Genomic DNA, 14192 nt, shown 5'->3' with positions numbered 1-14192 from the left:
TATCTATCTATCTATTGCCAGACGTCATAATCCCGTAAGGAGTGGCCATTTGACTTTGAGTTATTGTTTTACGGGGAGGGGCACTAACCCTCCACCAACCCACATGCTGACACGTAGGGAACATGTATGGTTTGGTTATATGGTTACCACCCAGCGTTGTAAATGGTTTCTTGGCTTACAGGAAACCATTTGGCTTGTCACTCAATGTAAAGCCACCTGTAAAGGAAAGAAAAGCAATAAGAAGTGACAGGAAAGATGGGAGAAATAGGAAGAGAGGAGGGCAGGCACAGAAGAAGAATGATAAAGTCTAAGGAGGAAGTAGGCAGCACTACATCAAGTGAGTGGATGATGGTCGTTGGATGAACAACTAATTAACCCAGTCCAACTTAACCCGTCTGGGTATTGGGGTCAGAAGTAAAATCTCCATGTGAGACTCAAATGTAATCAAGCACAGATATTTTCTCTGGGAAATTCAGTTGAGTTGTGAGATATTTAAAAAAAAAAGCTGATGAATACCGTACATAAGGTTCAACCAAGTAGGGATACACAGCTGCTCATATTATCTTCTGTAGAGTCTACTGTTGGTGAGATCTGGAACCGTTTCACTTACTGCCGGCTGCAGTAGTCATCAGTACACCGATAAGTGAGGGAATTAGTGTGCAGTATTTCTCCTAACAGTTTCTGTCACATCCATTTTCACACCACAATGCTCCTTCACTTCCTCATTTGTCAGTCTGTCTGTCTATGTGACTGCATATGCTCCCCTCAAATAACTCATTTCCACTGCTTTCACTCTTGGCTTGTGTCCCTCCAACAAGGTCCAAACTTCACTTCCATACATTAGAGTTGGTATCACAATACTGCCACGCAGCTACTTTTTTTTACTTCCATGCTCACTTCCCCGTTTCTTATCACTGCTTTCAAAGAACCAGCAACCTTTCTTCCTTGTTGTACTCTTTCAAGCACTTCATCCTTTAAACTTCCAGCCTTACTCGTCACACTACCCAAGAACTTAACACGTTACCCACGTGTTGAACCACTTCTGTACCATTTGATGTCTTCTTTCCTAGCGTGTTAGTACACTTATGGTGCAATAATGAGTAATAATTTGTTTTCACTTTTTCATGTATTTCACCTTCACGAATTTTGACTAGGCAGATTTTTTGTTGCTGCTTCTACTGTAGAAAACACTGAGTAGGATAATGATATAAGATTAGAGAAGTGCCTGTTTATTTAGAGAATATATATCGGACTTCTAGTAGTGACTATTACATTTCATTTAAATATCAAACAATACTATTAATTGCACAAAAACATTGAAAAACAACCCTGTGTTGCAAAACTAGGGCCATGAGATGCAAATACACTTTTCTTGAAAAAAAAAAACAGAGTACATTTACTAATGATAAATATTTGTGATTTTTTACTGAAGAAAAAAATGGAGTAACCACTCTTGTTTTGAACAGTTCTGCATTTACTTTGTTAGGAAACAACAAAAAGAAATTATAAGTGCTGGATGGTTCTGGTTATTAGAAATTTTTTATAATTATAATTGATTAATTATAATCTAATTAATTATGGTACTTATAATTATCCCTAGCTGGATAATGCCAATTACTATTATGGCATTCAGCGTACCCAGCCGTCATGATGCTTTGTTGTAAGAAACACTGCCTTCAGTGATGCTAAAAACCTTTAGAAGGCTGGTGAAGAGATTAGGAGGAGGAAAAAGGAAGAAGAAACAAGATAATAATAAAAAAAGGTAGTGTTGGACCTTTGCTTGGATTTCCTTTAACTACCTGAATAGCCAAGTGCCACCTGGAACTTCATGACAGAGAATGGGATTGTAAAAAAACAAAGAGAACGGAAGCGCCAGGTAAGGGTGAGTGGAGACTGCACTACTTGGGCCCACCAGTGGTGCATCATGCGATACAAGAAGAAAATATCAGGATACCATGTGTTGGGCCACCAGTGATGCACTACTTTTATGAAGGCATATCCCTCGCTGGTACTCAGTAAAGCAACATAAATCCTCTCGCTGTGATGGCTTCATGCAGACTGGTGGGAGAGAGTTTTGAAGTGAAACGCGACCTGGGAGAAAACTCATATTGCGCAAATGCGGTTAACATGTTAAACACACTCACATTTTCTATTTCCTCCTTATCCAACTTCACTGTACATTCAGTTACTTCATTTTTCTCGAATACTATAACTTTATGTACTCTTCCCTACGTTCACCTTTATATTCCATTTCTTACACAGTCATTCACCAAGCCTTGCAGCTTCCCTTCGTCTTCACTTAACAACACAGTAGCTATCATCTGCAAACAACAGTACAGGGAGTTGCCAACCACTGCCCTCTCTCATTAGGGCCACTTCAACATCCCCTGCCCTACTTAGTATCTCTTTTATAACCACATCCATATACAGATTGAACAACCACAGAGACAGGACACATCCCTGTTTCAGTCCACCCTTCAAATAGAAAAATTCACTCTGTTCACTGTCCACACGCACTGCAGCCTTAGCACCCTCATACATGCTCATCACGGCATTCAGCAACTTTCCATTTACTCCATGTATTCAAAATATTTTCAATATTCCTTGTCTATCCACCCTGTCATATGCTTCCTCCAAATTGAAACATGAAACATAATTGTTGAAATATATATTTATGGATATTTATTGTCCATAAATACAGTACTACATGACAGTATTGTGATACCAACTCTAACATACGGAAGTGAAGCTTGGACATTGTTGGAAGGACACAAGTCAAGAGTGAGAGCAGTGGAAATGAGCGATTTAAGAGGAGCCTGTGCAGTCACGTGGAGAGACAGGCTGACGAATGAGGATATAAAGGAGCGTTGTGGTGTGGATGTGGATGTGATAGGAAGTGTTATGAGGAACACACTGAGGTGGTTTGGCCATGTGGAGAGGATGGAGGGTGAAAGACTGACGAAGAGAGTGTATGTGAGTGAGGTGGAGGGGGGAAGAGGGAGGGGGAGGCCGAGGATGAGATGGAGGGATGGGGTGGAGAGGTATATGAGAGAGGGGGGTGTGAGTTGGGAGCAGGGCAGTGAAATGGCGGGGGACAGGGCGACTTGGAGGCGATTTGCTTGTGGCCACCCCAAACGGGATTGAGGCGTCTGGCAATAGATAGATAGATAGATAGAAATACAGTACCAGTAACAGGTACAGTATGTATCTTTCTGGATCGTCTTAAGTGTAACTGTCCGTCTTCTCCATATGTATACAAGTTTACAAATTAGTAATAATCAGTCATGAGCACTTAACTTAGCTCCTACTGGCAGATATATTTAAATTGAAGCAGTTACTATCCTGCCTGGTATGCCAATATTGCCCAGCTTTGGGGCAAGGCTAAGAAGTCTTTGTATTACCAGTTATCAGTGAACTGTTTATGGATAAAACTTACTTTATAGAATCTGTAGTATGCATAGGACATACAGGTTTGATCCAAGTGGGCTGTCTGGGTCCCACACACAAATTTGTTTCTCAGTACAGTTTTCAGTCTGGAGTGTCTCGTACAGCACTTCTTTTTTCCAGTCAACAGTAGCATAATGAACTCAAAATTTATTTCAAACTAGACGTGTCATCATCAGGAACACTGTCAGTATCAGGAAAACCATTTAGAATTTTTTTTTTTTTTTTTTTTTCTGAATAAAAAATAAGCATTGATAATACCCCACTGACACGATGCTGTAAATGTGTAGATATACACCAAAGGAGTCTGTGAAGTGATTGAGTTTTGAGTGAGTAGCTGATCTGTATTGATGGTACCTTACCACATTTAAGAACAATGAATAATGTGACATCAGGTATTACAGTAGATGAACTGTTACCATTGACCTTGGGAGGTACAACCATGAGAGTGAAATATGGTTAACTGTGCTGATAAAGTGTCACCATATCACATTTTAGGTTAATGAATAGTTTGGCATTGGGTAGTAGATGGATTCGTACCATTGACCCTGTGGAGGTACTACCATACCATGAGTGAAATGTGTCTACATGCTTGGTAAGTAGCCACATAGTCTTCACTCTTTGGTAGGGAACGTTCAGCCACAAGTACAGTCACTTTGTGATCTTGTAGCTGAGTGACTGTATGAGTCCAGACTGAGGCTCTCATTTTATTATAGATTTTTATTACACCTGAGATTTTTTTTTTTTTTTTTTCTCAATAACTTCCAGCAACTGTTGGGAAGCACTGATAATTAGATGGTTTCAGCATGTTGTTTAGCTACCAGTTCATAGAAAACTGCCGTACAATGGCCAACCCAATACAGGTATGGGGATTTGCTGAAAGGACGCATGGCGTCAGTTTTGTGTGTTATGAAGAGACAGAAGTCTAGAGTGAGAGCAGTGGAAATGATATATTTGAGAGAAGCATGTGGAGTCACATGGGGAGACAGTCTGACAAATGAGGAAGTTAAGGAGCATTGTGGTGTGGATGTGGATATGATAGGAAGCATTAGGAGAAACACATTGAGGTGGTTTGGCTGTGTGGGGGGGATGGAGAGTGAGAGACTGATCAGGAGAGTGTATATGTGGTTGAGGGGGGAGGAGTGGGAGGGGGAGGCCAATCATGAGATGGAGGGATGGAGTGGAGAGGTATGTGGGAGAGGGGGGGGGGGGATGAGCTAGGAGCAGGGCAATGCAATGGCAGGGGACAGGGCGACATGGAGGTGATTTGTTTGTGGCCACTCCATACAGAATTAAGGTGTTTAGCAATAGATTGATAGATGAATAATGTGGCTAGTACTGTAGATTACAAGTGTATTGTTTAACCATGTGTCACTGTTATGATGTTTTTAATTTATTCACACTACCCTTAAATGATTTATATAGAAAGGATGTTTGTTTCAGATGGTCAGAAACAATCACTATTAATCCTCCTGCTATAAGGGGTCTCCCCCAAAATGAAATGAATAATTTGGCAGGAGGGGGAATAATATAAAAAAAAATGTCATACTGAAGGGGTGAACGTACGGAGGAACAAAGATTTCTTGGATAAAATTGTCCAGTGTTAGATTAAACAATAATGCAACACCACTCCTTCATGGATGGAAATATACAGCTAGGTTAATCCCTTCACTTTTTTAAAATGTTTTATTATTTTTTTTAAAATAATCAGCCAACCTCCAGATGATTCTCTTCAGCCGTTGAAAGTTCACTAAGTGTGGAAAGATTAATGAATGTTGTTTGTAGTCCATCCAGTCTGAAAAGTTTATCCTAATCTGAGGAAAATTGTTTGAAGATAGCAGGAATGAAATGTGAAATACATCATCGTACTGAAGGTGTTAAAGATTTTTAAGAGGTCTCTGTAAACTGAAGAAAACTATCTGGTGTTGGCCAGAATCTAAAAATAAATATGACAACCCTTGTGTTTGCAGATTGGAGATAATTTTAACATGCAGTCTCTATTTTAGTACAATAGTTCCCTCAGAATTTGAAATAAGTAATTATGAGGAGGGGAATGAAAGTGAAATACATAATGTACAGCAAAAGAGTTTCATTTCAGCTAGATTTTACTCATGAATTATGACATGTTAATTCGTTTATTTGAATACAGTATATAGCTCCTGATATTTGAAATTCAGTAGTCAGTGTCATAGCTACAAGAAATATTTGCGGTAATAGAGAAGAGAGATGGGAGGTAGGAACAGGACACAGCATGGCAAGGTGATCGTAGATGCCACAGGTGAAAATGCCAACTGCATACGCAATGGAATTCTCAGTGAAGCTTGTTACCGTGAGAGAGTGATACAAGTGGTTTACTTTCATTGTCATATTTTGAGAATTTACGGTAATAACACTGGTAGCTGAAAATCAAGAATACATTATACTGGTATGTGGAATTATTACCAACACATGTTCCATACATATTGGTTCAGTACAATACTTTTTTTGCTGGCCATTCATATAGTCTCCAAGAGGTGACTGGAGGCTTAGCAATCATGTAGTGCCATCAAAGGAGGTGAGCTGGTTGTCTGTCTTTAAATGTACTGAAATGTGGTAATCTAGCCTTTAGTTCCAACACCCTAAAGCATGTAGCCTAAAATGGGACTGGCCCTTTCTGTACGATCATGTCACGAGGTGGCATTGTTAGATGAGCCTTCAGACTTATCTTTCTTTAAATATCTCCTTTAGATGATTGAGAAGCAAGAGAGCTGTGTTGCCTAAGGACAAAGCAGCATGGAGACATCTGTCATAGCCTGGATGACTCATTTACTGTGGTGTTCCTTGGAAAGATCAAGGCATCAGGAAAACAGATAGCTGAAATAGAAATATGATTGCTATTGTTGACATTTCAGTACAGTACTGTACAGGACAGCGATGCTTCTGGCGTTACCATTTATTTTCTTTTCAAAATTTCTTTGCTGCACATACAATACAATACCATTGTAGTGGTAGGTTTTGTTTAAAGCTGAGTGTAGTAGCTCCCAAACCCTGTAGGTTGGGTAATATTTTATCACTGATTCTTCTCTGATAAACCCACAGAATTATCTTATCAGGTGTGGTACTGCACTGTATTTTAAAATTTGTGTTTGTCATTTTTCATGATGCTGTAAGAGGAATGACAGTTTTCAGACTGAAATATTTTATATCATCATGTTCTGTAGGTTTTTAAGTGCAGTCCTGTATACTGAACATTTGAAAAAATTGATGACAGTCAGGAATCCAAGGACGTTTGATTAAAATATGAAAAATATTGTGGAGTCACGTGGAGAGACAGGCTGACGAATGAGGATATAAAGGAGCGTTGTGGTGTGGATGTGGATGTGATAGGAAGCGTTGTGAGGAACACACTGAGGTGGTTTGGCCATGTGGAGAGGATGGAGGGTGAAAGACTGACGAAGAGAGTGTATGTGAGTGAGGTGGAGGGTGGAAGAGGGAGGGGGAGACCGAGGATGAGATGGAGGGATGGGGTGGAGAGGTATATGAGAGAGGGGGGTGTGAGTTGGGAGCAGGGCAGTGAAATGGCGGGGGACAGGGCGACTTGGAGGCGATTTGTTTGTGGCCACCCCAAACGGGATTGAGGCGTCTGGCAATAGATAGATAGATTGTCAAAAGACAAAGAAGCTAGTACTGTACAGTTTGTTAAAGAGCTGAAATACGGCAGTTAATGTGCCAAAAAGAAGAAAGTTAGCGTGGATATGGTTTGTTGTTTAATTTTTGCGCTACTTTACACAGTATTTTGTATCATACAGTACAGTAATGGGGACTTGAAATACCCGGTATATCACACTTTAGTTTAAAGAGGTAAAGTAGCTACAGTATCTTTTTCATTGTGTTGGTGTTGGTTGATGAGTCTAGTCTTTGATAGATTGATGTAGCTGTTATGTTAATGAAGCAGGATAACTTTACTTGGTATATATTACCAGTATTGTTTTTTAAGGAGGAAATATTTGACATTGCCATTTAGGATAAATGGACTGTGTGTTGCTAAATGGTTTATTAGTCGCTTATTTTCTTGCAATACAGATCTTCAGTTTCCCCTTTTTTAGCACATTTCAGGATAGCAACACAAATGTTGTGAATAGGTGGCATTAAGATAATACTATGTACATATAGAAGTCTCCTCAGACTGCAAAATTACATACAGAATCTGTGTATTTTTTCATATTTGCACTTCAGTATTTAAGAAAAGACTAAAATTTGGATAACAAGTCAGTCCATGAGGTAAGAGTGTTAATTGTTTTGTGGTTCTGTAGTAGCTGTGTAACTTAAGGACAGTGTGGTGTTATATTAGCCCTTTCAGTTGACCCCCATCCGCCGAGTAATGTGTATACACATCACAATTGGGCTACTACGGGGTCGCTGGGTAGTGGCTATACACACAAGTGTCTTCCCGCCACTGTTTGAACTGGCTCTCATTTCATCTCGCCACCAAAGGGTAGGGAGGGAGTCCCTTTATATCACACAGGCGAGAGCCAGTCCGTCCCTTGCCTTTGCCAGGTGTACAATGCTTTCTTCAGGTTCCCCTTTGATTCCGTTCGCACTGCCTGTAGCCAATTGCATCATCTACTCATGCCAAGCCTCTTTCGAAGGATTTTAGCAAAGGGCTCAATGATAGTGCCATAAGGCATGCCTTGGATGCAGCAGTGTTTAGTTTATCTGGTAGTGGAGTAAGTTATCACGTCGAGAGCAAAGCCATAGTCAACACTGCAGGCAGACGCATGAACCCGTCCTGCTCTCATGCCGCTCTCGTGGCAAAAATTAGTTATATCGGTATTCCTCATGTCATTACTCATCAACACAATGACCCAGAGACCTAGGGATACTTTCATTTTCGGAAGAGTTGTTAAGTAAAATGGCCAATAATTCATTTCCCTTAGTGCTATAGTTTCTGAGATATTAAGGTTTGAAAACAGGCAATTTTCTGTGGTGTCCAAGAAATTGCCCGTGGTGAGGCAATAACTACGTTAAATATTGCCAGGTGTGTAGTGGTTAAGGACTTTTTCTTTGTTTTACAACTATGACTGTTTATTTTGCTTTGGATAGCTTTTGAACTTGAGAGGTTAGATATAACGTTTATTAATCCCTCACTACCAGGGGGCTCACTTACATTGTAATAAGTAATCTGGCAGCATATGAGTAAACTTTCTGAGATCATAGTGATGTTCAGGTATTGGGGATTGGTAAAGGTTAAGTTTTTAGCATGTTGAGTGATTATACATATGTGGCACTGTCAGCCAAAATACATTAATTTTGATGAGCTTTTCTGAAATGGTAAGAGCAATGCAGTATTGGATGTGTATGACTTTGCTTTTGGGATAAATCAGACTTACACATCAAGTGCTCAAACCCTGTAGTGCAGTATCAATTTTTACTGCACTTTAGTGAGTAGGCTGTAGCACCATCTGATCAGGGTGCTGCTCCCAAGGAGGATGGGAATGCAAATTATAGGGAGGGGTGGAACTTCTGTTTCACTAGCTATCAGGATATCCTGATCATCCCCTTTTGCTGACTTTTTCAGTGTGACATAAACATGGAGATAGGCCAGCATACTTCCCCAAACACTTTTCTCTATCTCATGCAATACTCTACATGCATTTTACATACCACACCCCAATATATCACAGGAGTTGAAGCCAGCAAGAGCATGCAGCCAGAAAACTTTGCCCCCACTACCTAGTGGTGGGCTTGAAGGGAGGCATGGCGTGGGCTCTGCCAGCGTAGTTTTTGGAACTGGGATGGGATGGAGCTCGGATCTATGCCAGAGGGTACAGGGCATTGTGGTTCCCAGGATGCCGCTTCCACCCAATAGAGAGGGGCCCAGACCTGGGAGTAGCACCCCAGGAGGCTGGCCTATCACTGGGTGTATAAAAGTGGGACAGTTACAGTACCCGGGCATACTTGGGGGGTATCCTTGTAGCTGTCCTGGCAGGTTGCCCTGAGGCCACAGTCACAGCCACTGGCCACAGTTGGTGGGCTATGGGTTCCAGGTCCCATATGCCTGAACTCGGGTCTATGTGGGTGGATGGGGCCTGTTGTCTGTCTTATCATTTATTTTACCGACTTATGACCAAAAATGAGAAGAAACAGCAAAATCAAGTGTAAGGAATCTAAAACACCCAGAGGACTTAGAGTGGCTTCATGGATTGTGGGTAGTTTGAAGGGTAAAGTAGGGGAAGTGGTGGAGGCTATGAGTAGGAGGTGGGTGGATGTTGGTTGTATATAGGAACTTAGGTACTGTGTAAGGGAGGTTCAGTCAGAGTGATTGTTGGGAAGGACTGTAGGTACAAGCTACTTTGGCAGGGAAGTTAAGCAGGATGTGGTGGTGTGGATGTGCTGGTTGAGGAAAAGTGGGTGGAATGTGTCATGAATGTAATGGGAGTGAATGAATGGATCATAGCAGTGAAAATATTGTTGGGTAGACTCATAATTTCATTTATATCGGTGTATGCTGCACAAGCTGGCTTGGATAATAAAGAAAGCGATAGATTTGCGACAACTTGATATGTGTGGTAAGTGATATGGGGGGATGATGAGATTATAGTTTTGGGTGAAGCAGCTCAAGGTTATGAAGATGTACCGTACATGGGGGATGCACATGTGGTATCAAGAATATGAAAGGGGAATGGGTACTTGAATTTGGGGAGGCAGTGAACATGATTGTGTTCAACACGTGTTTCAGGATGAGAAAGTTGATTATATATATGAGTCTGGGGGAGATAGCCAGATTGACTATTTCCTGGTCAGGAGGGCTGGTAGGAGGTTGGTGAGGGGTATTAGAGTTATAGAGAGTGAAGAGTGTGTGCAGCAACGTATATTACTGATACCGGTATGTGACATGGTGCTTAAGGAGTGCATTGCGAAGAAGAGGACCAATGCACCTAGGAGGAAATTGGAAGTTGAGAAACCAAGCAGTGAGGGATGCATTCTGTTGTGAGATGAGTCAAGCTGTGACTGACAAGGAGCTGTTGACAGAAGTGGAGATGAGTAGTACAGAGCCCTCTAGTACAATCTCTTGAGAGTTACTGATTCAGTGTGTGTATGAACAAGGGACCCTCCAAGCCATGAGGTAACATGATGGTGGGATGAGGGTGTAGAAGCCGCCGTTAAAGAGAAAAGAAAGCTTTTCCGGGAATGGAAAAAGGGTTGTAACAGAGAGGAATTCTTGGCTTCCAAGCTTAGTGCTAGATAGGAGGTATCCAGGTCAAAATACGAACCCCAGAGACTATTACTGAATACTGTACCCTAATTAGCGCTGAAAGGAAGAATGTGCGTTTTTAAGGTGGCAGCTCAGATGAAGAGGGAAAACAGGGATATCACAGGTGAGCAGTGTGAAGAATGATGAAGGAAAAGTAGAAGTGAACAGTGAGAATATTAAAGACACATGGAGAGTGCATTATAAACAGTTGCTGAATGAGGAGTTTGAAGGGAACAGGAAGGTTTGTGTGCAGATCCAACATTTGGCCCTTTGCTTTTGATTGGTGCTGCTACTGTGAGCAGGGTATAATTTACAGTGATTTAACAGAATAGAAAATAATAAACCAGTACTAGTACTGTATTGTTACTGAAATAGACTTACACAGTAATGTGTCAGAACTCCTCATTTAGTATTCTCCCCCTTTCAGCCCAAATTTAACTGTTCCAAGCTGAACAAAATTGATTGGCTGCTGGGAGAATGTAATAAACAAAATTTACTTGGCTGAAAGGTTGAGCAGGGGAGTAATTTTAGCTGTAGTTTTTGTTAACTGTGCAATAGAGAAAGTAAGACCCAAGTTCTGATATCTCTTCACCCATGTTTTCTGAGCAGGTGATAGTAGAGCTGTGTAGGGTGAGGGAGATAGGAGAGTAATGATAACTACAGTAGAGGAAGTAAGACCTGAGTTCTGATATCTCTTCTCTCATGTTTGTTGAGCAGGTGATGGCAAGAGCAATGTTGGGTGTGTGTACCATGGAGAGAGCAACAGCGTGGTGGTGTGTGGAGGCCGAACGGTGGGCATGCGGAGAGACCACCATGGGGTCCTTCTCCTTGGCACAGTCCTCCAGGCTCCCGTCGCAGCACCAGAGGAGGCAGTCATTGTGGAGATGCTGCTCTCAGAGGTAAGGGGCCAGTGGTAGGGCCAGAGATCAGTTATCTATAGTCCACTTATTGTTTCTCGGTAAATGTTGAACCCTGATTGAGTGATCCTTGAGGAAGAGTGGACACGGTTTTTAACCCTTGTCATTCAGTTCCGTCATTTCACCAGCTACATTTTATTTTTCTTTACGAGACTATTGACTATGCTACCATGTAGTCAACGATCTCTAAACGTAAAAGTTATGTACCATAGTTAGTGAAATATCCAGTATTGTAACTAATTTTTCATGTACCAGAGGGTGCTTATATAATTTATTGTGGATAATTATGCAAGACTTGCCTTGACACAGTAGACCAGATGCAATGAATTGCAATTAAAATAATAGAACTACTGTAAAACATTGCCTTTCAAATTGTCAAGGGGAGGGTTGGCATTGTCACAAAGAACCTTGAGATGGACCTTAGATTCAGGTACTTGTAGCTACTGTATATCTAATTGTTCAAAAGGCCCTTCAGGAACCTTGTATCTTTATTTTCACTGCAGTGTATTGCAGGAAAGGAATGCCTTTATGTTTTGGAACTGATATAGCCAGGTGGTTCCGTTACCTTGTTATACAAGTGTCCCCCAGCCCCCTTCCTTTCCTCCATAAGGAAGTTTGCAACCTGAAGAAATGGGCAGCTTAGCCTGCAGTCCACTGGTTTCGGATTCAGATGAGTCTCTGACCATAACTACATTGAGCTGTCTGTATATGTTTTGAAACTGATGTCTGTGTTATGCTTAGTAAGTTTGCTTTTTTCCCATGTATTGTTTTGTGATGTGATGTATACTTTTATACAAAAAGCAGTATTAGGAATGAAGATTGAGTGTGATTTTAAGTGTAAGTGGCTACTTATACTGTATAGACATGTTACCTTTTGCTGCAGTTGGTACACTTCAGTATTTTATTCAGGCTTTTGCCATCTTCTGTTCACTTGAGAGAATTCCTGACAGCCAGAGGAATGGAATGTATCTCGAGTAATCCTTTCTCTGCTGTTGATTCACCTAGGAATTATATTGAGGCTAGCACCAACCTTTTTATTTGATTAAGATAAATCCCAAGAGCCGAGGGATTAAACAGTCATGAAGATGGATGGTAAACTTCTGTTTGGATGCGCAGGGCAACAATATACAGCTGTTTACAGCATAAATCAGGATTATAAATGAGAAATTGTGTAATCACCTTTGTCACTGAAGCTGGATGAGGTTAGATTTTTCACCTGTGTTTGTGTGGTTGTTTGTTCACTGCATTGCTGAAAAACTAATGGGTATCTTGTAATAAAAATTTGCATGGATTGTATATGTTAATCAAACAATGAATTAGCATGATATATTCGTGAAAGATTAGGTTTCCCTATGCAGAGCTGAGAGGTAGCAAGGAATACAATATATTCGAAATGTCTAACATATAACTAGGTTGAGGTAATTCTGACATACAGTGGGATTGGATGAAGGTAAATATATAAAGAGATTTATGAGGGGGAGACAGGACGACGTGGAGGCGATTTGTTTGTGGCAACCCCAAACGGGATTGAGGCGTCTGGCAATAGATAGTTAGATAGATTTATGAGTCTGAGTATGGATGGAGGAATATGTTATTCTAGATTGGTTGAAGGTACTGTATATAATTGTAAAAAGAAATGTGTGATTCTGAATATGGATAGAAGAAACCACACAGTCCTAGGTTGAAGACAATGAAAGAGGTGTATAAATATAAATATGGCTAGACAACAGGCAGCCCTAGGTTGAAGATGATTATATAAAGAGGTTTATAAGTATGAATGTAAATGGAAGAACAACACCTGCACTATGAAGCCATTGGAAGAGATGCAGTGTTGAGAAATGGTCTTAGAACAAGGCCTGTATTCTCATCAGTTGAGGAGGTTCCTTAGTGGTTTAGTTTTGGCCGTGGCTGATTGATATTTTTTTTTTTTTTTTTTTTTTTTTTTTTTTTGAGCAGAGTATAGCAGCGTGAGAGTGATATGTATAACAGACACGAGGATAGTAAGATGTAATTAACAAAATAAATCACATAGGAAGAGGTGTTTGAGAGCTCCCCTAACCGATGAGAATATGGACCCAAGTGTTAAATTAGGCAGGTGCAGCTGCAGTTGTTGCTATAAGGTAAATCACAGCTTCATCCTCTGAATCCAGCAACTTATTTTTCAATTTGTTCTTGCAGTTTTCAGATGATTTTAAAAAACCAGAGTTGGATTTTTCATAGTGAAGGTTTGGACATAATTTCCACTACTCCTTTCACTGCTGTTGGTCTCCACAGTAAGCTGAATATACAGTATTTGTCATGTTGTGATTGAAATAGTGGTAGTAGTAGTACCACCGATAATACAAGGTACAGTAATCCCAAATTCACTTTGAAACGTGAATCTGGTGAACTGCAGCCTGAAGTTGCCCTTATCTGGCAGTCTACCATCCTCATTCAGGGGGTAGGGAGGGAATTCATGGATGTTTGTATGAGTGGGAAACTTATCCACCAGTTACATTAGTGACACCAGTTGAAGGCAACACTCTAGGTGGTAGCAAAGCTAAAACAAGAAGTATGTCTGTGGGTTGAAGCAGTTAAACATGGTAACAAGGAAAAGA

General features: G+C 40.7%; 1 protein-coding gene across 1 annotated transcript in view; it reads left to right on the top strand.

The window, feature by feature from the left end:
- Nucleotides 1-14192, top strand: part of Bruce (BIR repeat containing ubiquitin-conjugating enzyme) — a 131833-nt gene that overhangs the window by 1346 nt on the left and 116295 nt on the right. The window contains exon 2 of the mRNA XM_080284846.1: nucleotides 11396-11577. Coding sequence (XP_080140972.1) covers nucleotides 11396-11577 — 182 coding nt within the window. The remainder of the gene's footprint in view (nucleotides 1-11395; nucleotides 11578-14192) is intronic.

The sequence above is a fragment of the Coenobita brevimanus genome, chromosome 103 (assembly GCF_032717465.1).
Source record: "Coenobita brevimanus isolate Jiangsu-jjx chromosome 103, ASM3271746v2, whole genome shotgun sequence".
Classification (NCBI taxonomy): Eukaryota; Metazoa; Arthropoda; class Malacostraca; order Decapoda; family Coenobitidae; genus Coenobita; species Coenobita brevimanus.
This window is presented reverse-complemented; position numbering and strand designations above follow the sequence as displayed.